Below are 24,903 nucleotides of genomic sequence, written 5' to 3' on the forward strand. Positions count from 1 at the left end.
CTCAGGCCTCCAAGATGGGTTCGCAAAGTGTGGTCCCAAATCACCAGCATCGGCATCCCCTGGGACCTTGTTAGGAAGGCAGATTCGCAGACCACACCCCAGACCTACTACTGAGTTAGCCTCTTCGAGGCAGGGGCGGAGCCCAGTAATCTGGGTTTTTCACAAGCCCTCGAGGTATCTGTACACTCAGGTTTGAGAGGCCCTGCTCTAAGACACCCCGACCGAGACCCCTCGTGGAGTATACAGCACAGTCCCCGCATGGCCACCTCAGAGAAACCGAGCATCGGGCTCGACTTGACTTAAAACAGAGCAGTACACCACAGTATACATTCTGGGAATCATTTTCACACATTTCATGTTCAAGATGAGTCGATTTCTTAATTTGCTTGGCATAAATCCGAGTGTTGCTAACCACGCTTCACATAAGTGACAATGTCTAAGAGCGGGAGGTAAGAGCAGGGTCTAGCATTGCGAGCTTCTGAGTTCAAATATCTGATATTTTTCTCTAATGACAATACAACCACAGGCGATCTCTTAATCTCTCTGCACCTGGGTTCCTCACTCCAAGAAGGCATCAAGCATGCCTAGCTGACGGGATCACTGCGAGAATTAAAGGACCAACTGAGGATGACTGTAAGTGCGCAAGAAATACTCATCGTTGTTACGACTGCTCTTATCCATGTGTTTGGTATGTATTGCTAAACACTTATGCTTCTCCAAGAATTCTTGTATATGAGCGCTATAAATGTGGTGTGTGTTTTTTTAAAGGACTGTGACTTAAATAAGAAGGCAAGGTGTTTATTACACGACTAACCTCTAATACAGGTGACATAAGGTTTTTACAGACTACTGGGCTTCTGTCAGTAATGGTCAGAAATGGCTTACCAAGTTCACATGCTATGCAAAGTGGTTTACATGTTAATCCTCACCTCAAGCCCATGAGACAGGTACAGTTTTATTCTCATTTTACAGATGAGAGAAGGAAAGCACAGGTAACTTGCTTGTGGCCACACAGCTCATAAATGGTGCAGCTGGGATCTGCAACCAGGCATATTGGCTTGAGAAATATCACAATAATAAATGCATCAAAATAGGCCTTAAACACTAAGAATGCACACCTGCAAGGAACTTCAAGAGCAGGGAAATACGAATTTCTCCATAAATGCTTGCTTGCTTGCTCTTGCAAAGGGCATGCTGAAACCTTTGAAAATTCATTTACAGGCAATCTGCCGCTGAGGTTTTAACAAGATTATCACCATTCTGCTCTGCTCTGCGTCCCTCACAGAGAGCAAACAATTAGTGAACACAGACCACATGAGCAAGGAGACTGCTCTTTTTATTTTTTCTTTTAACACATTAACCCTTGGGGCTGAGCCATTCACGTATTTTCAACAGAGATAACAGGATCGAATTTTCATTCTTAAATGAAAAGTGAACATACGGTGAATGCACTTAAAAGAAGTATTGCCATTTGAAAACAGCTAATAGAAAGGGGCTTTTCATGGCGTGGTCTGAGGACACCTGCATCGGCGGCACCTGGGCTGTTTGCTGGAAATACACAACGACTCATACTCCAGACTTGCGGACTGAAATTTCTTCACATCATTCCCATAATCCACATTTTTATCAACTGTCCCCAGGTGATCATTTACACACACTAAGGTATGAGAAACACTATCATAAATGGCTCATTTTTAATATTTAACTATAAACTGCAAGCCACCTGCTCAGAGCTGTTTAGTGTTTAGTAACTCCACCTGCTGTCTGCATCTTCCCATCCGGAATGTTCCAGACCAGGCCATCAGCATTTCTACCCTGGAATTAACTGGAACAGCCACACACTGTGTCCCAGCTGCTGGTGTGGCCCTGAGCACTCCATCTTCCACACTGCTCCAGAGCATAAATCTCATGAGGTGACCCCCCTGTTGAAACCCTCTAATGGCACCCACGTCCTTAAGATCAAGTCCAAACTCCCTGGCACGATTTACAAGCCCTTCAGAATCTCTTCAGCGGCCGCTGTATCCCCGCCCGCCCGGTGCAACCACCACCGTTTCCTGAAGGCAGCATGGCACAGTGCAGACTCCCTCCGCCTGGATTATTCTCCTGTCCTCTGGGCCTGGCTAGCTACTACCTGTTTTCCAGGTCTCCAGCCTCGACCTTTAATTCCTACAGGAAGGGAATTTGGAGCCCCTCCTTTATGCTCTCGCCCGCCCCTGAATTTAAGCAGCATTCATCACATTGCCATGCAACGCCTGCTTGCCATTTCCCAGCACGTCGTCAGCTCCTTGACTGCTTGTTCATCCCTGCATCCCAGTGGCTAATGCAGCCTTTAGCACACAGTAGGTGCTGTGGCCTTGACAGAATTCACACTGTTAAAGGTCCTCCACTCATCATTCAGCAACGGCTCCTGGAAAGGCTCTCTGAGTTACCTTCCTAGCTGGATTGAGGGACTAGCATTATTTATAGGTAGGAAAAATATTCCCTCCACTCCTATCTCCATCCTACATGCCCAAAGCTCTTAAAACTCAAGGTTTCGGCCCAAAACTTGGTATGCAAAAATCATGCAGCCTGGGAAGCCCTCTGTCTTATTCATCCCTGTCTCCCCAAGGCGAAGCACAGTGCCTGACACAGAGTAGGCTCAGAAGAGTATTTACTGAATGAGGAGAAAAAAGGTACTGAATGAACTTATAGATTTGACTGCGGAAATAACCCTACTAGTTTTTGAGAGAGCTCAAAGGAAGAGAAGTAGCAGGCTGGAGATGGACAAAAAGTACACACGTGATTCAAAGCAGAGAAAAAGATAAATTCTGAAAATCACAAACTTCCAAGTTGGGTGTAGATCTGCAGTAAATTGTAGAGGCAAGGAGGAGCCAGCAAGAGTTCACGAAGAACCAGGTATGAAAAAACAGTTCTCCCTTCCTTTTCTGACAGAGCTTGGATTGCAGACTGCCACATAAATCACAGACGTGGAATTCGGTAGGCATGTCGTCAAACACTTAGGATTGTCTTACAAACAAGGCTGACATGCGCACTGGATGATGGCACAGTCCAGTACCCAGAGGATGTTGCCTAATGGATCGCCTGTCAAGCTCGAGGGAAATCTCCAGTAATGTGTCACCTGACTCCGTCCCTGTCCTTAACCTATTTAACATACTTTATTAATGATATAAATGAAAACATGAAAGGTATGGCGCTGACGACAGACTGCGGATTCCACAGGCCTTGAGGAGATAACTAATACAACAAAGGACAGATTCGGATACTAATGTTACAAGCTGATACATGCCCAAAGCAGAATGTGTTAAAAACTCTATGCCTGCTATTTCGTTTAATTCCTCCTCTCAAAAACACACAGGGTGTCCACAAGTCCACACTTGTGTCCTGAGTGTGATGAGATTTGTCCCAAGCCACGAGCCAGTGAACACCAGAGCTGGCTTGTCTGACTCCAGAGTGTTTTCTTTTTCACCCGCTCTGCTTGGTACCTCGTGATCAGAATTCCCAAAGATCTAAGAACTGGAAACCAAGACGATAACATTCAATTTAGTCCGTTTTGAATATGCAATACACCTTGCCCGTGCTAAGGCCCTGGGGGTGGGGCTGGGGAGGAGGGCCTGGAGAAGGAGAAGTCCACTGCTCAAAGATCCTTTCAGGAGGAGACGAGCTACACGGGCAACTAGGATATGAGGGGACACGATGAGTGCAAAACAGACAGAGGGGTCCTGAGGGAACACTGAGGAAGAAGAAACACTCCCAGCCCGGCTGCGAGGGGAAGCAGGGAGAGGATATGTCATGGACGAGATGCCACTTAAGATTCCCTGAACGCTGCGCGGGATATGAAGAAGGGTCAGGGGTGCAGAAGGAGCAGACGTCAGGTGAAAGGGACAGTGTGAACTGAAACACGGAGGAAGGAAAACACAAGGAACATTCAGAATATACTGAATCCCTTGTTTGGCTGGAGTACAGTGATCGGATGAGATAAAGCAGCCACAAAGGTGAACTGTACCTGGAGAGCGGAAGAATGTGAACGCCATGCTAAGGGCACTTACTCTGGAGGCAAGAGGGAGCCATGAGGAGTTTGCAACGGGGTGGTGACAGGAACAAAGTGACGTTTTATGGGGCTATTGTGGCAGCGGTGTCTGGAGGGCAGACTGGAGGCTGGAAGGCAGGGCAGGTGACTACTACAGTTAAGAGGTGGGTCATACGGTCACAGGGAGAGAGCCTAGACAGCAGGGACCCTGTCTAGTTCCGAACCTAGTTCTTAGGTCCGGAAAATTAGCTGCATTGGGTCAAAATCATTTAAAACTCCAGGTGAATATAAGAAAATTTAAAACAGGAAAAGCAGAAAGTAAGTGAAATACTAACAAATACCTTCACGCTGTGTTCCGTGCTTGACTGCAGTGCCACTTAAGCGAAAGAACAACTGAATGAGGATATGTATGTTTTCTGCACAGAGTGGAAAAACAAACCAAACAGGAATTATCTCAGTCAAATGAAAGGAAAAAATGTCTCTCATATTGCCTGAGGACTATGTGAAAAATAATCTAATCAGAATGGATTGAGATGCTCCAAGATCAAGCTAGATTTTAATCTAGCACTGTGCAATCAATCTTTAAGGCAAATATCTCTTATTTGCAAGCACGAATATCAATAAAATAGAACAAATAAGCTAGGTAAATTCTGGCCATTTCTGGCATCTGCACAGTGTTGAAACAAAAGCAAATGGAAAAATGGAGGGCCTGGAGGGGTTTGTTTTAATTCAGACATGTGTTGAAGGAACTACAGTGAGAATCGAGGAGAGGGGATAATAAAGTCACATGGAAATGTTTCCAGGAGAAAGCCTGGCAGCACAACAGAGAGAATTCTGGATCAGGGGACTGACTTGGAGGGCAGCAGGTGCAGGGTAGGTGGGGAGCTCCCGGACTCCGCCCAGAGAGGGCTGTCCAAGGCTCCCCGCTGAGCAGAGACCCACCCCCCCCACCCCACCCCCGCCTAGGGAGGGGACTTCACCCTGGAGGCAGTGCTCCCACTGTGACCTTTCAGAGCTGGGTGCAGGTTGGGGAGAGAGACAAGGCATTCTGCAAACCAGCTCAGCTTGCAGCCGCAAGCTCCAGCATTGCACCTTACACCATTGTTTATCATTTAAAAACGATCTGAACTCTCAAGCTTCTGAACAAAATGCTTTCGAATGTCACCCTGAGAAAGTTCTGTACTGATTCTTGTGTGGTTTTTTAAGCTCTTAAAAAAAATGAAGTGCACTCACAATTAGATTATGCTCTGCACACAAATTATGCTCTGAATTTCCATGGACTTGTTTAATGGAACCTTCCCCAGGATCTCAACTCAATGTGACATCTGGCACGGAGCACACATTCCTAGGCCAACACTTTGCTTGCCCTGCTATTCTGCCGCACCCCCAGCCCTCCACAAGTTAACTTTTAAAGTCGAGTGTACTCGGCGTTCTCTCTTCTCTCCGTCCCTTTCCTCCTCACCCCACAATGTTCTTTGTAAAACCAAAATGGAATGGAAAAGCCAAGCAGACCATTACAAAAATACTGAGGCCACTCTCTTCGGGACCACTGGAGAACAACTGCTTGGCGGGAAAGCGGAGAGTATGATAAGTAGGAAATGGTAGTTTGAAAACATCCCCAAACAATTAAAATAGTATGTAATTAATTTCTGTAGACTGTATCTATAAGCACCCCAAAGAGGCATGACTAACAAGGCTCAAAAGAAATAAGCACAAAAGTTGAATTCCAGTGTCTCCCTGACATCAGCACTACACGAATATCCTCTGGGCTCTGGGGCATAGCCACTCATTCACAAACATCTAGAGAGGACCTACTAAGTTCTAGGCACTGTGCTAATTATAGAGGACATAACAGCAAAGAAAACATGGCTCCAGGACTTTTAAATTTTACCCTTGTGGCTCCAACATATTTTTAGGGACACATACTTAAGATGGTAAATAAGATTGTTTTTAAAGTGCAAGGAAATGATAAAACACATATTTCAACATAGTGGTCACCTCTGGGGGACGCAGAGAATGGGATCTGGGAGATCACACAGGCAGCCTTGGGGGTGGTAATTCTAAAAGTGGAAGGTGGGTCACAAATATTTGCCTTATTATTATTATAGTGAACGGCTTACATGTGCATTATATATATATATTCTGGTTATGCATCACATTTGTTACATAATATTAAAAAGAAATGGGGAAACAGCTAAAATGAATTTAAAATAAAAGATAATAAAAGGATAAAGAAAGGAAGAAAACATTGTCCACGTCCTAGAAAGGCTCTCACCCCAGCAGAAGAGAGAGCCATCTAAGAAATAATTATTAAATATAACACGGTAACCATAACAATAGAATTTAAAAAAAACTCTCAGGGAGTATATAGTATTTAAATTAAGAGCAATGGCATCTGAAGTTCAGATACCAAAGTGTCTTTGCATTTAAGAGCCTGGGTGGCTCAGATGGTTGAGCGTCTGCCTTCTGTTCGGGTCATGATCCCAGGGTCTTGGGATCAAGTCCCAAATCTAGCTCCCTGCTCGGCAGCAAGCCTACTTCTCCCTCTCCCTCTACTGTTCCACCTGCTTGTGCTCTCTTGCTCTCTCTGTCAAATAAATAAATAAAATCTTTAAAAAAAAAAATAAAAATAAGAGCTTGGTTTAACCCTTTGTAAGCGTCACTACGGCATTACTTCCCCTGGGATGCTTTCCAGACTCCCAAAGTCTGGGTTCCATGGTCCTCCGCTACGCACTCATGGGACTCTGCACTTCCCCCAGAAACATGTTACACTTGTTACAGGGCCCCATGTTTACTCTCACATCCCAGTACCTGACTCACTTCCTGGCTTATCAATAACTCCTTGTTGATAAAACAATGAGTAGCATTACTGGTTCGGTTCTGTTAAGTGGTGGCTGACAGTGAAGAGAAAAGGGAAGCGTGGAGATGTGAAGTTGGAGACCCCCGTCCAAAATTCAAGGGTGCTCCGGCTTCATACAGACAAAACTGCTTTACTGTCCCTGGTACGCGAGGCTTGGCAGGGTTCGACACAAGGGCACCACTTACAGATCCTAACCCCTTGCTCCGTGTGCCCCAGAGCTTCTCAGCCTGTGGCCGGGATCCTTCCCTTCTTCCATGAACTGCAGGGGAAGCATTGGATGTCAGGCAGGATCAGGTTCGGCCTCCACCTCTCAAGAACAGTCAGGGCCGCCCACAGTCTCGCAGAAATCAGATCTGCCGGGCAGAGGCGTGCAGAGCCTGCCTATCTCAGCCGCAGGGGTGAGGACAAGCAGCCAAACACTCAGGAAGATCCAGTTTCCCTGAATAGTGTCGCTACCCCGCAAGACAAGGAAGCATCCCTCCCTCTGAAACTGCCACAAACTCCCTCTGCTGAAAAAGGACTCGGCAAAGAGAGCTGACAGCTCAAAATGTTCCTCAGATGCCACGGAAAGGACGGGGCCCACGACTCACGCCTGCAGCACCAAGTGCCTCCGAACGCTCAACCAACTGCATCATGAGAGCATGTGACTGGATGACCGATAACAATGGAAAAGAAAGTGGGGCATTATTTTGGTCACAGACCAGCAGAGCCCAGATAAAAGGTCACCATGTTGGTGGGGATGTTGCTACGGATTTACTGTTTGCCTTGAAGCATTACAACCGAAGGCGTACTCGGGCTGCATGATCTGAGTGGTACTGCACATGAAATCATGTTTAGCATGATAGAGTTAGCTATCTATTTGGACATATGTTGATTCCCAAGTTCCCCAACTCCAGAGAGCTCATTTTAAATCACATCGTAAAAATGTCTTCCCCTTTTTTCCATTCAAGTGAGTTGGTATAGTCCTTGTTCCACACGCCACGTTCTTTCCAGGGCAAACAGATGGAAAGGGAGGATATGGCAGAGAAGAAATGGAAAATGAAAATGACATAAAAATAAAAATAAAGTTGCAAAATGCAATCTGGGTCAACTCCTCAGGCGTTTTTAAAACCAGCACCAGCAGCCTCTGTGCGCAGGGCATTGGCTTTATTTATTTATTTTTGGCTCAGATGTCACACAGGATTAGTGCAAAAGGAAAAATCCCAGCATGGGGCCTATTTTTGTACAGATTAATCAATCATTTCCTGTCTCTTCCTCTCCCATCACTCCCCAAACTTTCAACTTAATGAAACCGGTCTCTTTTCAGAATATGTCATTTACTGCACTCTGAACGGAAATTCTTTCAGGAAGGGAAGTGAGTTTAAACTTTGAACCTAGATTTTAACTGTCACATTTTTAATTTATTATAAATATTAACAACTCATGCTACGGCCTAGTCCCTTTTATCTTACATCTCCACTGTGGAATGCTATATACCCATTAGCGGCAGCAAAATGAATAAGCAAACATTTGATTATACGTATGTGTGGCCATTTAACAAAAAGAGAAAGGCACGCATTGGAAAAGAGAAAACTAGTGTATACATCTCACATTTTGTTAGGCACATCATTACGTACACTGAACGCCGTAATTCCCATCAGAATACCAAGCACATAGTTAGGTTCTTAGTAGTAAGTATTTGATAGAAAATCGGATAGGCTGCCTGGAACCAAACCAAAGAATTATGCAAGCTCTGAACTACAGCCTTCCTTGACCACAGAGCATCGCAAAAACGGGGACAATGCTGCTCGCGGTAACTGTAATGCAACAGCTACTGCTGATTGTATGCCGTGTGCCACTGATGACAGCAATTTTCAAAGCAGCTTTATGGCATATGTACTATTATTAGTCCACTCTACAGATGAGGAAACAGTATTAGAGAGGAGATTCACACATTTTGAGGTTGAAAAAATCCTACATTATGCTGGTTTGCAGAGATGGGCAGGAGAATTTATCACAGACACATCGAGATGGGGAAATGGGGCCTTACGCTACCAATTGGCTGAAAAACATTGGGATAAGTATCATCAACATTGTTTCCATGTCTCCAAAACCATGATCGCAAGAGTTCATCATGCCCCCTTATTTGTCTGTTGCTCCTCTGAAGGGTGGAAATTATATTTATAAAATATTAAGGCAATGACCTAAAGACTGACCTCAATGACAAAGTCAGATGCTGACTAGTCACACACAGTCCATTTCACATTCTCGAAGGGTGGTACCTTTTCACCATTTTGGGCAGTTAAAATTGAGGCATGACTAACAGTTGTCCTTTGCTGAATGGTCGGTCATAAGTACAGAAAATAAGAGAAACTTACAATCTAGCATAATATTCTGTGCTCCCTCTTTTATGTGACTGAAACTGAATTTCTCTTGTACCATATAACACGTGCTGTGTTTTTTTACAGCTGCTAGATGCTGCTAACTACCGTGGATAGCCCAAAAATCTTCATTTTACACAATTTCAAAGCTATTGAACTATAGTTAGGCTTACCATATGTATAGTCTTCCTTTGTTTCTACTAATTAATTTTAACACCGCAGGCATTAATCATTTGCCCACCAGATGAAAATCGCTTTAAGATGACTCATGTGTTTTACAAAATTGCAAACCCAACCCGTATGTTCTTGGAATGTAGAGTAAAGAGGAAGTGTTAGATCAAATCAGTTAACAAAAAAAAAAGGACACTCTTCCATATCCCAATTCCATGAACATGGAGAGTTTCAGAATTTCTACTGGATGCCACGTGAGAAAAGTAAATTAAAACTGGTCAGAGATGTGCTCTGAATAATTTCCATGAACTGGCAGACATGAGCACAGGAGCAAGCTCTCTCTTGGTAATAAGTACATCGCGTCTCGGCCTACACAGAGGCCCACTGCAACTATGCGCGGTGCCAATTAGCATTAATTGTGGTTGTGCTCGTCTATTCCCATAGCACACGACTGAGTAAGGCCAGGCTTTGCATTTACAAATGCAGCATGCAATGCTCAGAGTTAGATGAGCATTCTAAAATGTAAAAGTCCACCGTCAATTTTTCTCGTTTTGGCTTCAAATTGCACAAACAGACTCACAGATGACAAGGGGTACTTAAGACAATAGATGTGTGCGTGTTTAAAAGTTTAGTTACAGACTCTGCATTCAGAATATCTGAGAGGCAGAGCTGAAAATTTGCTTTCAGTCTACATTTCTAGCCTGCCACAACTAACTTTACACACACACACCCAAACACAAAGAGCATATCCTCTGTGATTCGATATAATTATTTACTTACTGTGACTCATACTACTTACTTAGAAGGTACGCTCCGTAGACTTTCATGGCAAACACTGCCTCTGCAAACAGCCTCCCGCCACAGGCTGGGGTATGTCTTGTGCAGAAATACAGTGTGAGCAGTTCATCTCTCCGTGGAGTACAGTCTCAGAGTGGGGTATCCATGGAGACAGAGCCTCCTCCATGTGCAGGGCAAGGAAGTTACTCTGCTGGGCACCATAGCAACAGGAGGCAGAGGGATGGCTGGCCTATCAGGGAAGAGCAGAGGAGCTTCTCCCTGGTGACTGCAGCATTTCAAATGAAACCATCGCCCTCATGAATGGACACAAAGCATTTAAAGAAATACCAAATTGACAAATAGGAGGAAATGCCTGCACAACAGTCAGGGCTAATCCTCTCACAATGTTGGAGCAAAACACTTAGTCTTGCCTCAATGATTACATCCCAATGGGTAAGGAAGAAATTACATCAAAACCCCACACATTCCTAAATTTAATGGCAAGCATGCGAAGCTTTGAAAAAAATGCTTGGTGTACTCCTTGAATTCCAGCTATTTAAATATGCAAGGCACTTCACAGTGCTTCCCGAGAGAGAGAGAGAGAGAGAGAGAGAGAGAGAGAGAGAGACAGGAGAGATCTGTTGTTGTTCTGAAGGGAGAAAAGGGAACCGAAGACTCTCTGGGACAACCCTCAGCATAGTCCTTCCAGATGGGTTTGCTTAGAGTAAACACATTTAGTAAGCTCCCACCAAACCCCTCTATTATATCAGAATAATTCTTACAAAAGAGGCATCTGTGATAAAACCAGACCAATGCAGAGGAGATGGTGAGTGGACATTCAAATGCCTTAATACTGTGCTGTTAACTTTTCCCACTTCTTATTTAATAGCAATGATGCCAGTGATCATTTATTGAACACCTACTGTATACCAGGCAAACACCATCATTACATAGTACTAACAATGATTTTTGCAAAGATACATGATGTGCATGGTGACCTCTGAGTATGTGCAGTGTGCATATGTTGTTATATACCCCACATTTTATGATTCTCACAGGAACCTGCAAAAGCTGAGTATTAACTATTCCTTCATATTACAAAGAAAAAGAAAAGACATTTTTTAATGTTCCAAAAAAAATTCTTCTGCCCACTAACTTCCCTTCCCCCACAGCTCTGCAGGTGGCCTGGTCCACCCTATTCAGTGTCTAAATATAAGGTGATGTAACCCTCCTCCCACAATCACCTCTCAGAAAAGAAGAAACCCCATATATTAGAGTCTTTCCAAAGCCTCTTATTACAGAGCTCTTGCTCATAATTACCTTCTTTGAATAAAAAGTGCCATTTGAAAAGGCACATCAGTCTGAATCAATCTCAATCTGTGCTAGTTTGGGCTGCCTTTGGAGGTCAACTGATGCGATTGTTTAAAATGAAGGAGGCCAAGAAATTAAAAAAAAACAGATTTTGTAATTCCTCAGACTCTTCCAGCCTTTAAAAGAACACTTTAAATAGCAATGTAGTCAATGGTTAAATCGGACAGATCACAAAAACCCATATCCCTTGCTAACTGAACTCAAGAACCAAGTAGCTTTGGATAGTGAAGGATATGCTTACAGATCTACAGGAAAACAGAAAATCAGCTGCCCCCTTGCTGTCCAGCAGATGTTGTGACAACCTGTAGGTTAACCTCCAATGTCTACCTTCATCCTCCCCTTCTTCCTCCATAACAGGTGCCTATTTGACTAAATGTCCTGGGATATAATTGCAAATGACTTCCGTGTCCACCTTAAAATGACTGAGTGGCCCTTGGTCCCTTTCCCCCTTCCTGCTGCCTGGTGGATGACAGCCAACCTCACATAGCTGCCTACCAGCCTGGGTCACCCAAATACCTAGGTTTTGTTTAGCAAGAAACAAACTTCTGTCTGGTTTTAACCTCTGTATTTTAGAGTCTTTTTTTTTTTTTTTTTTACAGTAACTTAACTGATACCCTCACAATACTTGTAGGCTTAAAAAAATGTCCAACGACAGCACCAGACATGGATTCAAAATTGTTTCATATCAAACAAATTGGATGAAAGTGAAAATGATGTGCTCTAGAAAAGTCAGATGAGTTGAAAAGCAGCTCTATGGATAAGAACAACTGAACAGAAAATTTTATATTAACCTTGAATAAAAAAATCAATGTTTCTAGGGGCGCCTGGGTGGCTCAGTCAGTTAAGCATCCGACTCTTGATTTTGGCTCAGGACCTGATACAGGTGTGGGATGGAGCCCCGCAATTGGGCTCTGCACTTGGGGAGTCTGCATGGGATCCTCTCCTTTCCCTCTGCCCCTTCTCCCTCCACTCGCGCTCTCTCTCTTTCTCTCAAATATTTAAAAAAAATCAATGTTTCTAAATGAATAATATAGTATAAATAAGAACATTTAACTAAGATAACAAATTTAAAAAACCATCAGATACGATTTCATCTAGATCTCCAAAGATTTACTCGAGCTAGCAAATGACATAACACTTTTTTATTCTCATTAGGGAAATGGGGTGACATTATATGCGGTCATATACACTGTATCCCAATACTTTTCTCTGTTTCCGCTGATTCTTTCCTAGGCTAAGCCATCTGAGGGCAGTGGACCTGCTTCCTGTTTCACCTCTTGATAATCCAAGCTCCACGGAGTAGCCAGAAGGATCTCAAATATTTATCTTAAATTATGTCTTCTTAAAAACCCTCCAGTGGCTTTCCAGTACTTGAACAATACAGACCTCACCTGCTACGGCTCTTTACCTTCCTAACTCACTGCCCTACCCGCCCTTCAACTCTCCCGAAACATGAAGGAATATGGCTAAGTTCTCAGCTCAAACGCCATCGCCCCAGACACTCCCTTGCCTCATCCCTAGGACTGTCTATGTAGAATTACCTTGCTTTGCTTGTCACTATCTGAACTCCTCTTGTTTGTCTGCTTGTGTATCAGCCGTCTCCCCGTGTTAAAGGCAGACTCCATGAAAACAGGTATCTTGTCTATTTCTTCCCTCTATCCTTAATGCCTACAGCGACAGTGTCAGCACAGAGTAAATGCTTAATAACTGTTAGTTGAATGAATGAATGAATGAATGAATGAATGAAAGCTAGTCAATGTACAGCCAGGATTCAAACCTAAGCGTAGCACAAACCTCTTATATGTGATAAAGTGAGGGTTTCCTTCCTTTCCTTTCCTTAGACTCCGACATCACCTTTCTGCAAAGCCATAAACATTCTAGTCCATGCATCCAAGTATAAGCCCACTGCTGCCAGGTTCCTAAAGCGTTACCTAGGTTAACCACAACCTGCATCCTTGGCTGCTATCAGATACAAGCTTAGGGGGTAGAAAATGTTGACGCAGGGAATTACCCAAACATACTATGTGGTTCAACACAGAACTTTTTGTCAATAACCCTGCTGTGCACCAAAACACCACACAACAAATTATACCAGCGAAGACGACAACGAGATCAGGGTATTTACCCTTCTGGCTCTTTTCCGGTCCGGGGCTTCATTCCTCCACCAAAGTGCACAGCTGCTTCACATGTGGCCTCAGAGTTCTCTTCCTCTGGGCTCTGGGCAACTCTACCCTCCCCTCGGCCCTTTGGGTGTGGGAATCGCTCCAAGCTGCTGCGGGGGCCAAACATTTCACCATGCCCTGTTGGATCCCCTTAATCATGCCCACTCATGCAGACACGCTCTTCAATAAACTCACCTCAATTAGTACAAAAAGAAGGTCCAATCTGAAGCATATATCTACATGATTTATAACTCTTGGTTTCCAAGTTTATGTATAAAATAAGTTTCTAGGTTTATTTCTCTTATGTTGGCAGTCGATAAATATGTTTCACGGTGGGTGTGTGGTCTGCTGGAATGTCTGCCATGTATGGGAGACCAACAATGCTTCGTTCTCAACACGTTAGAGCACTTAGGAAGCATCTGGCAGGCCCCCAAACCAGTGGCTAGAACCCATACATGCAATAAATCCTAGCAGACCCAGGATTTGGATGGCACTCACCTCTGGAAAGAAGAGGATTATAATTCACTAATTCTTAGGGGAAAACCATTAATGGACCATTTGGCACCATTATGTTGATGGGGTGCACCATCAAAAGCACAGAAGGGAGAAAGGCACAGAGTAAATATGTAACCTGGCCATGAAGATAAACACTTCAGTCCCCCAACACATTTAAGCTTTATTTTAGTGGTCTGGTCTCTGTGGGGGAGAAGTCGTAGATTGAACAACAGTCCACCACAAAACATTCTCTACTGTATCCTGGGTGAGCATTCTTTCTCTCAGGGTGAAAGAAAGGTTCAGAGACCCATTTCAGTAGAAAAGTAAAAGCTCTTGTTTAAATTGACAAAGCTTAATGATGTCTGCTTAGGAAAGTATTCATGATATGCAGGGCAGCACAATAAACTTCTTGACAAGTAGGAAAGGACCAGTGTATGATTAAGTGGAGAGCACTGAAGACCTTAACATTCCTCTGATGTTCATATCCTCAGAGTTTATTGATCGCCACCCAAACAGTCTTCTGTGTCCAATTCTGCGGACTTTATTGAAGTTACACTGAGTTCATTGATTTTGTTATCAGCAACAGGAGCACCACCTACAGAGGGACTGTATCAGCTAATTTATGAAGATTAGTAAGAATTTTTAGGGCTCTACAGACATTAAAGAAAAATAATTTGTCATATTCAACACATCTTTCTCAATTGTCACACTCCCTTATTGTAATTAAAATTATTCATTTGAAGGCAGATCTTACAACCAGTGCACTGGTTAAGAGTAGTAGCTCTGTTTGAAATCTACTTATAAGCTGTGCCACCTTGAATAAGTTACTTAACTTCTCTGTGCCTCAGTTTCTCCATCTGTAACACAGGGAACAACAATACCCTTTTCTCCCATGGATGTTAGGATTAAAGAGTAACATGCTTGGACTTTTGCTGGGGACAGTCAGTGTTCCATAAATGTTTGCTAAAAATTTAAAAAAAAAAAAGATTTTATTTTTCTAAGTAATCTCTACAGCCAACGTGGGACTTGAACTCACAACCCTGGGATCAAGAGTTGCATGCTCTATCGAATGAGCCAGCCAGTGGCCTCTAGCTAAAAAATTTTAAAATCCAATTTCAGAGAGTTATCCAAGCCCCACAGTTACATCTAATATACCCTTCCAGATATTTTCATAAGGTTTTCAGTATCTAAAATAGATTACAGCCTTTATTTGAGCCTGGGCTTTGCTGCTATAAGAACTTTGTAACTATAAGCTATTAGAAAAATAACACCTTGCCAAGAAGACTGGAAGTTTCCATAGAGCCAAAATCTTTTAGCACTAAAATTTTAATTTTTTCCACTCTATGAAAATATTTCTAAAACACTTGAGACATTTTTCTGCCCTCAGACACATCATTTTCTGCTGAGTCCATCATCACAATGACTCAGTCTGTTTCTAGAACATTAATTACTCCACAAAGCGCTACAAAGCACTTAAACACTTAAGAGGCCACTGTGCTTTTTAGCGGTCTTCTGTCTGTTCATTCATATTTTCCCATCTCCTCGTTGTCAAGGCATCAGCTATCACTTCGTACTGTCTTCAGAGTGTCCTCCTGGAGCAAACACTGCTCCCATTTTATGGGATCTGGGAGCCCAGGACATGCTAGAATGCTGTTCCAAACAGCCACAGGTTCTGTATGAGAGTTTTAAAGGGTTTTCTTGTAAAGAAAGTGCATGGAATTTGTGACGTATATTTTAGGAGCTACAAATGACCACTATGAACATTTACTGAAGAATTATTTTGTGGCAGGTTTAACAATGGGCACTTTACATTCCTTAGTCTATTTGATCTTCCAAACAACCCATTTTACAGATGCTGCCTATGAGGTTTCAGGAAGATAACAAGCACCTGAAGAACGCATGGTTATAAAGTGGCAGCATGAAGATTTGAACCTAGTATGTTGGACATAGAAGCTGGTGGTTAGAAAGGGCTCCCAACCCCGACACACATTCTTTTCCCCAAGGACAAGCTGAGTTGAGTAAGCTGGGGAAGAAGCAGTAACTCCGCTCTCGGTAGCTCACGTTATTTTAAGAACGGCTTCTCCCAGGTAAGTTGTCTAGCTCTCTTTTATCTCACTGGACGAACTTGGAAGCGAAAGCATACTGGTGATAAGCGCAGGAACATCTGTAGCGATCCGCCGTGGGAGAAAGAAAGAGCCTCTATCTACGATGGGAACCAGTGTCGATTAATCGCCAACCTAGTTGGTGCCTTCTGAGTTTTCTAGCATATGCCTCTGAATGTGGGAAATAGTCTTTTTAAAGTAACCAGGCCTCTGTTATTGTTGTGAGGTTATTACAGTTCACCTGGCCAGGTCTCCAATTTCCATAGATCGGTGGAGTCAGATGACCAGGGAATACTACCTTGGTTTGAATGCTGATGGCACACAGTGACATCTTTCAAATGCAGATTTCAACGTTTCAGTTTCTAAACGTGGATTTCTTTTAAATTACAGTGACCCTAACCATTTGCTCTTTATCTATCTCCTCGATTAGCTGGTGTTTTTTTCTCCCTTTCTTGTCTTCTGATTATTTCTTTAAATCGTGTAATTGTTTCCCCAGCTCTACATCAAGCCTTGTGGAGAAGGATTTAGTATTTGTTTTTGTAAAGTAATGACACCAGATCTTTTTCTTCCTTGGACTAAGCTACACCAAGTAGTAAACATGTGTTAAAGGAGGCCCAGGAAGGTCATTTAATGTACTGGAGCAGTAATGCAATGCTGTTCTGGGTGGGAATGTCAGAAAGACTGCAGATCAGACTTGAGAGGAGCCCCTGGGAGCAGGGTTGCCCTGCTCGCCCTGCCCTGTCTGCAGACTCCTCAGAGCTCCCGGATGGAATGCCTTCGCTCCTTTCCTTCTGATCGGACCACAGGCCAGATTATCACAAGGTACTCTGCCTACAGTTATAAGCTCCCTAAACGCAGGGATGACACTGAGGTCTTCTTTGCCCTGTCTCCCTGATGCTCTTCCCATGCCAAATGTAATTCCCTGCACAGAGTGTACACTGTGTTTCTCATTTAAGTATTTATCAGACACCTACTTTATGACGGGTGCAGTATTAGGCTCTGGAAATTCAATCTTGAGTGTTTGCTGAATTGACTTGTAGGTAAAAGGAAACCATGAAAATGCAAAGCCATTATCCAGCTGGACTGGAGGGATGTTTTCTTTTGCTCTTTGGTGGCAATTTTTAATTAAAACTGCATAGGCATTAAGTGATGGAAGCCAACATGACAGAAGGCTCACTGCTTCCAAGAAGTTCCTGAGCAAGCCCTGCCTGAGGAAGGAAGGGCCGTCATGCTGGGTGTGCCACGGTGCCCAGTTGGCAAGGGGCAGGCTCGCTCAGCTCACCTTTCTAAGCTTTCCCCAGCATCCTGTGACAGATTTCCCTTCTCCTTCTGCATCAGATACTCGGTGAGCATTCTTAGCTCTTTATCTGAATGACTAAAGGGGCATTTCAAGAACTCCTTTTTGAGGTGAAGAGCAGTTTTCCAGAATCTAGAACAACGGACCTAAAATTAAATGGGCTTGGGTTATTTAATGTAAAAGAGGCCCAGAACGTCCATACGAGAGGCACTAATTGCTTGCTATTTTAATAAACTGGTATTGGTTCTAATGAGTTGATTTATTTTAAAAAAGTAGAGCACACTTCGAGAGCTGAAGATGGGTTTGGGCTGAGGGGAGCCGGTCACTTGGGGCTGGGGAGGAGGGAGAACACTTTAACCCGAGAGCAGTATCTTCTTGTGATTTAGCAGATGATGTCTCTGCATTTTATAAACTGTAGAGTCATCCAGAGGCCTTGTTTCCAGGATTTCCTCTCTTCATATTCATGAGACTGACAGCTTTATTCTGCCGAAAGTTCAGAGAACTGTAGGTCACCGTGCAGATTTTCCTACAAAGAGCTTACTATGCAGAATTGGGCCTCCCCCAAAAGCTCGAGCAACTTTTTCATTGATGACATTAGGAATTTGAGGCACCTAAGAAAGAAGCTTTAGGGGTCCCTTTGACCTTGGTTAAATGCAAATAAATAAAAACACCACAAGGTAAAGACTGCTTCGGTGATACGTATGCCTATGAGCAAGGAAATCAGAATTCTGGTGACAAAAGTTGGTATTTGACAAAAGTGGTGTTTCGGGCTTCACCTCTAGGCAAGGGTCATTAAGTTAGGATTCATGATTTCTAATAAAGGAGGTCCAAGAAACCTCAGACATGGTAAGTGATATTTTGTGCATATGGGTATTTTTCCGGAGTATGGGTTCACGGCCTTCATGATTCTCAAAGGATCCATGAATTAAAGCAACATGAAGAAATGTTCTCGTTTTCTTCCATTTTTCCATTCTTCCTTCCTTCTTTCTTCCATCTTTCCTCCCTCCCTCCTTCCATTTTTTTTTTCTTTTTTTGTCTACATTTTCTTCAGGAATGACCTAAGGTCTTAAACATTCTCAGCAAGACAAGTGGCTGATCCTTAGAGCAAGTTGAGTACTTACTGTAGGATTAAGGACTTGCCCCGTGTGAATTCTGCACACACACATAGGGTTTTAAGTCTTAGGTTAACATATGATTATTCTTATTATGATTACTGAAACAAGGAAGGGCAATGATAGTCTTAACTCCCATTTAATCTTAGTTTGTTCTTGTTGGACCATACCTGTCTCCTGTGTCCCTGTTTCCTTGCACTGTCACCACTGTAAAATGTTTTTGAAATAAGGCGGGAGGTGGGAGGGGATTGGAAACCAAAATGAAATAATTTTAAGTTGCATTCAAATCTGACAATACCTGCACAGTGAAATCACTTTTTCTTTGAAATTCATGAAGCCGACATTCTTTCCTGCACCATTTCATCTTTTCAATCCCATAGCCTACCTTTGCTGTCGAGCCCCCACGATGCACCGGACTCTGTGCGTTAGGAATAGAAAAAGAGGATGACAAGGTTCCTGCTCTGAAACTTACATCCCATATGTTAGAGAAACAGCTTCTACGGATGAGTACTCTCCGGTTAAAAGAGAATTGAGAAGATTTTTCCAAAGAACAAGTACAAATGGCCCATAAGCACACAAAAGGAAGCTCATTGTCATCAGCCCTCGAGGAAATGTAAATCAAATGCACTACGAAATACCACTTCACACTCAGGAGAATAAGCACAATAAAAAAGACAATAACAGCCATCAACAAGGATGTGGAGAAAGTGGAACCTTCATACATTGCTGGTGGGAATGTAAAATGGTGCAGTCATTTTGGAAAAGTTTGGCAGTTCCTCAAAGAGTTCAACGTGGCTACCATATGACTCAGCAATCTCTTTCCTAGGCACATATCCAAGAGAACTGAGAGCATATTCACAAAAAACTTTTCCATGGTTGCTCATAGCATCATTATTCATAAGAGCCAAGAAGCAGAAACAGCACAAATGTCCAAGAAGCAGAAACAACACAAATGTCCATGATCTGTGAGTGGATAAACAAAATGGGGGTGTATAACCACACTAAGACAAGGAGTGGCAGTGGTGGAGAGGTATGTGAGAACTCTCTGTACTCTCCATTCAGTTTTCCTGTAAACCTAAAATTGCTCGAAAAAAAAAAAAGTCCATTTTAATGTGTGGTATGGCCATACAATGAAATATTATTGAGCCATAAAAATGAATGAAATTCTAATGCATGCTACATTGATGAACTCTGAAAACATTATGCTAAGTGAAAGAAGCCAAACACGGAAGGTCACACACTATGTGATTACATGTTTATAGGATGTCCAGAATGGGCAGGTCCACAGGGACACAGCAGGTTAGTGGTTGCCAGGGGCTGGGGGGAAGGAGAGTGGACAGGGGCCAGTGGGCAGGGGGTTTCTTTTGGCGGATGATAAAAATGTTCTGAAATTGGATAGTGCTGATGTTTACATTACCTTTTGAATATACTACAAACCAGTGAATTGTATACTTTAAAAGGGTGGATTTTATGGTATGTGAATTGTATCTCAATTTAAAAAGAACCACTGAGCTGGAGGAGGGAGGGAGGCAGTTCTCATCCTTCGGTACACAAGGTAATGGTTTATTTGTTGGCTCTAATCACATGACATTCTTAAACTCACTGTCTCTGTCTTAAGTATTGAAGGTATCCAACACCCTTTTTACAATAACCATTTTTCTCTTTTATATGCTGTCTTCTCCCCTGTGTATCATTCTCTTTCTTTTTCATATTATTTCAAAGTAAAGGACTGTTCACAAATTCATCATGACTACCATTTATCAAGAGCCTTGGAAAGAGGAGATTTCTTTTTCACACCATTTAAGTTTTACCCTGAGACTAGACAATACTGTCTTTGGTTGACCAAACGCAAGATGAAGAATAATCCATTAAGATACGCTGTGCAAATCAATTATTCAGAAAGAACAAAAGCAGACAGAGATGGAAGAGGACATGGGACCAAGCCTTGGCTCCACTGAAAAAACCTGTCAATAAGTCCTTGCACAATAATGCCACCACCAAACAAAAATGAGAAGACAAACGTAAGGGATGAGGACTCATGCAAGTCAGTAATCTGTCTTTTCAGGCTCATAAATATGTACAGAATTACCTGTGGGTGTTGGAGAAAATAATGCAATATACAGGCTGTCTTTCAATGCCAATGCTCAGGGCTTTTTACTTTAAAGTTATAACTTTAGTTTTATTAGAATGATACTTGTTCATACACTGCATATAGTTCTGGGATATAAAACATTTATTTATATATTGCAAATTCTGAGAATTGACCTTTTCTGGTGTTCATGGTATCTTATCCATTGCAATAAAAATCTCCATTTCATCTCATATTTTGTAACTGTTGAACATCGACATGTATACATATGACATCGTACTCATAGTTAATTCTTTAAAAGCAAATAAAATAACTAGGTTAGTCAGTTTGCCCAGCCCTATAGATTTCCATCAAGATAACCCGTTCTTTTCATAGTCTGTGCATACTTTAGACGGTACCAAGTAATTTCTTAGTAAAATTTATGCTAGAATTACATAGTTTAAATGTCTGTTAGACCATCCAGTTTACATGTCTCCAACTTTGCTCCTTCTTCTATGTCTCTATAATGCACACACGTCCCTATACTTACTCAATTATTAACAATCAATACAGAAAATATTCCACTCTCTGCCTTACCTCCTTAAAAAAAGGGAGATGTTTCTGGGTACTGATACAGTGTCAGTACCGTACCCCCTGTCCTGATATACAGGTGTTTCATTTCAAATGTGAAATCACTCATCTTATCATTCTGAGAAAAACACGAAGAGTAAGTGTGTTTACCTGGCTTTACAAGGCCTGACTTTGGTTCCTTCTTATATCGAGATGACTGGATGCTTCCTTCACCAACCATTCCAACTGTGCATTTCTTTCTGGAAAAGTCTTCATCACTTCCAGGGCAAAAGCCAACAGGGCTGTTTCCAGTATCTGAGGGCGTCTTCACAGGAGACACTGACTGGCTGCTGGGACAGCCTGTATCATCTGGAAGACAGGAATCAATAAGTGTTTAATGAGGAGGAGGAAATCGATGGCAAAGAGAAGCCGTGCGCACGTACTCTGTTTATGAGACCTGGGCTGATGCCTGAGGATGACTCTCCTTTTATTTTCCATATTTTGGCCAATTTTGTTAACAAAGAAAATAGCAGCTATCATGGAACATATCTTAAGGCAAAACCTTCTAAGCTTTTTGGACCACAAATATTTCTGTAACTTTCACATTGCAAATGCTTAAAGATTTGTTCATTTTAACACTTTTGGTAGTATACTTTTGGGTCAAAAACTGTCCATAGATTTTTTGACGCAGTTAAGTAATAAAAAGTTCCCCACAACAACTTGGGGGCATTACTGTGAACTCTTCAGAGTTGTCTGTGTTAGGGAAAAAAAAGTTACTTGCATATTATTGACCACACCCAGTTTTCGATCACTTGGCCTATCAACTGGTTAACAGAGTTTAATAGGCAAGAGATCTGGCTTTTGGAGTTCAAGGGAGCAGAAAAAAGTTTTTGTTTTTTTTTAAATTACCTATCCTGTATTATTAGCATACATACCCACCCCAAAATATATCAATCCAGCACCTTGCTGTCTGGGATAAACTGGTAAAGTGAAAATGATATTCAAATTAGAAATATCCCCTTAACTTTCAAGTTATAGGTTATTACTATGATTATTATTATAAGCGAATATGCATGATATGAAGTGACCTGCCTAGATGCTTATGAGGCAAACAGGAAAGTCATACTGCTGACTCCTATAAATGCTTTCCAGATTTATTAAATATTCATGAGGGTTGGTTAATTCATTTATACTTTGGTGAAGAGAATTGTACGGGAATTTAAAGTAAATCAATATTACTTAAAAATATATCTCCTCCCAATGTGGTATATATTCATTACTAAATAATTCCTTATTATACAGAAATATTTTGATGGCAGAGCTACTTAAGTAACTCATTAGACCAAAAAAAAAAAAAAAAACCAAAAAACAAAAACCGAATAGAGACTTTCAATACTAATAACTTTCAGGAGTATTACATTTTTATAAATAGTAAAACAACAAAAATCATTTGCCATCTGCGAAAGGCTCCCTTAAGCGCCACAGCTTTTTTTTTTTTTTAAGATTTTATTTATTTATTTGACAGAGAGAGAGACAGCCAGAGAGAGAGGAAACACAACAGGGGGAGTGGGAGAGGAAGAAGCAGGCTCTCAGCGGAGGAGCCTGATGTGGGGCTCGATCCCAGGACCCTGGGATCACACCCTGAGCGGAAGGCAGATGCTTCAACGACTGAGCCACCCAGGCGTCCCCTTAAACTCCACAGCTTTAAACTCCACAGCTTTAATAAAGATAGAAACAGGCATGAAAAAAATATATTGGTTGCCTGAATAAAGATGACTAGAATCCATCTAAAAAAATCATGGCCATTCCTTCATTTTTGGCTTTTATTTCAGATTCTATTATGAAATAGCCCCAGTTTCTGGAACAAAGTGACCTTGGCACTGGTAAAATAATTCATTTCTCTGAATATTCTTTTTTTTTTTTTTTTTTTTTTTTTGACTGTTGGACATATTAGTATCCACAGGACCTCAACGGTCCATTTCTGGAAGCAAGTAGTTTTGCTCTCTTACGAGTACCCTGTTCTTACCAAATTCCGGCAGAAACTTTGGCCGTGAAGGAGGGTGCCGAGCCCCTCCTGGCTGCAACTGCTCAGCTCTTTCATTGCTTATTGTCCCTGCCTTTCTGTGACATTTGCATGTCCCATGCTACAACCCAAAGAAAGCCCAGCTCCCCTCTCAAGCTGCAAAGCTGCTAATTACTCAGACAGATTCCAGCACTCTTACAAGGCTCAACAGGCCTGCACATCGCCTCAGGAGGTCCACCTTCTTGATTCCGATCCCAAAGCAGATAAACCCAAGCAAATGAGGTCTAATCATTCAAAATTATCCATTGCCTTTAAAATTATTTCCTTATGAGTCACTTCCATAAATCACTTCTTTTGAAGGAGAGATGGCCCAAATAAATAAAAGTATGTGCTTCAGAGTCTCTAACCTAAAAAGCAATTTTTCTTGAAAACACTCAGACCCATGGGGACAAAATCAAACAATTTCCAATACTGAGAAACACTGTCAAGATTATAATTTAAGTAAATAGAAAGCAAATGTGCTTTGTTGGTTCTATTATCATTTTGCCAGAGTTAAATGAGAAGGAATATGTATAAACCATGTTTTCAGTACTAATAATGTCAAGGATTAAGCGCTAGGGTCTGGTTAAAAACTAGGACCTGAGGGGCGCCTGGGTGGCTCAGTCATTAAGCATCTGCCTTTGGTTCAGGGCGTGGTCCACCGGGTCCTGGGATCAAGCCCCGCATCAGGCTCCTCTGCTGGAAGCCTGCTTCTTCCTCTCCCACTCCCCCTGCTTGTGTTCCCTCTCTTGCTGGCTGTCTTTCTTTCTGTCAAATAAATAAAATAAAATCTAAAAAAAAAAAATGGGACCTGAAATTATTTAGAATGGGGCAGTTTAGGGAAGGCAGCAGCAATTGTTTTTTTACCTGGAATGTGTGCTTCACAAGTCATCAATATTTACAGCTAATATCTCCAGGGGAAGGGATTGAGAAGGTGAAGACCTAAATAAATCTTTAACTTTCGGTACCTGCTACAGCATCTGAATCACTACGTAAACTGGTGTCCACCCAACATCTCTAGTATTGCGCTTCATATTGAGGGAGAAACAATGGGAATACAGACATGATCTTTCATTGGTTAAACTACGTCTTGGCACTGAACCAGCCCACAGGCATTATACCCAGGCCCATACCGATGGAGCTTATAAATCAGCAAAAGGAGCTGGGTAAATATCACCTACAATGCACAGTTCCTATAAACCCGCAAGCCTGTTAAGGCAAAGCCATACTCAAGAAAATCGGTGAGTTGTCAGAGAAGTTTGGGGTATTCACCTGTTTTGTCTGAAGAGATCAACACTAACAAAGGTATCTAGTTTGGAAAGGGCAGGGCCATTGATTTTCCTACTAGAGAGAACAAACTTTAAGTTATGCAAAGTAAGACCCGAGCAAAGGCAACAAAGGTTCATGTACCAGGAAGTCATCTGGTAACCGGCCACACCTGAGGTTTTTTCCTCTGTGCAGCACTGAAG

General features: G+C 42.3%; 1 protein-coding gene across 5 annotated transcripts in view; it reads right to left on the minus strand.

Annotated features, from left to right (window-relative positions):
• SYBU (syntabulin) overlaps positions 1–24,903 on the minus strand; it is a 70,803-nt gene that overhangs the window by 25,014 nt on the left and 20,886 nt on the right. For all 5 annotated transcript variants that reach the window (XM_040626077.1, XM_040626080.1, XM_040626076.1 and 2 more), the window contains one exon: positions 21,544–21,741. In XM_040626077.1, the coding sequence (XP_040482011.1) occupies positions 21,544–21,741 (198 nt within the window). The remainder of the gene's footprint in view (positions 1–21,543; positions 21,742–24,903) is intronic.

Source organism: Ursus maritimus, unplaced genomic scaffold (assembly GCF_017311325.1).
Source record: "Ursus maritimus isolate PB19 unplaced genomic scaffold, ASM1731132v1 scaffold_9, whole genome shotgun sequence".
Lineage (NCBI taxonomy): Eukaryota > Metazoa > Chordata > Mammalia > Carnivora > Ursidae > Ursus > Ursus maritimus.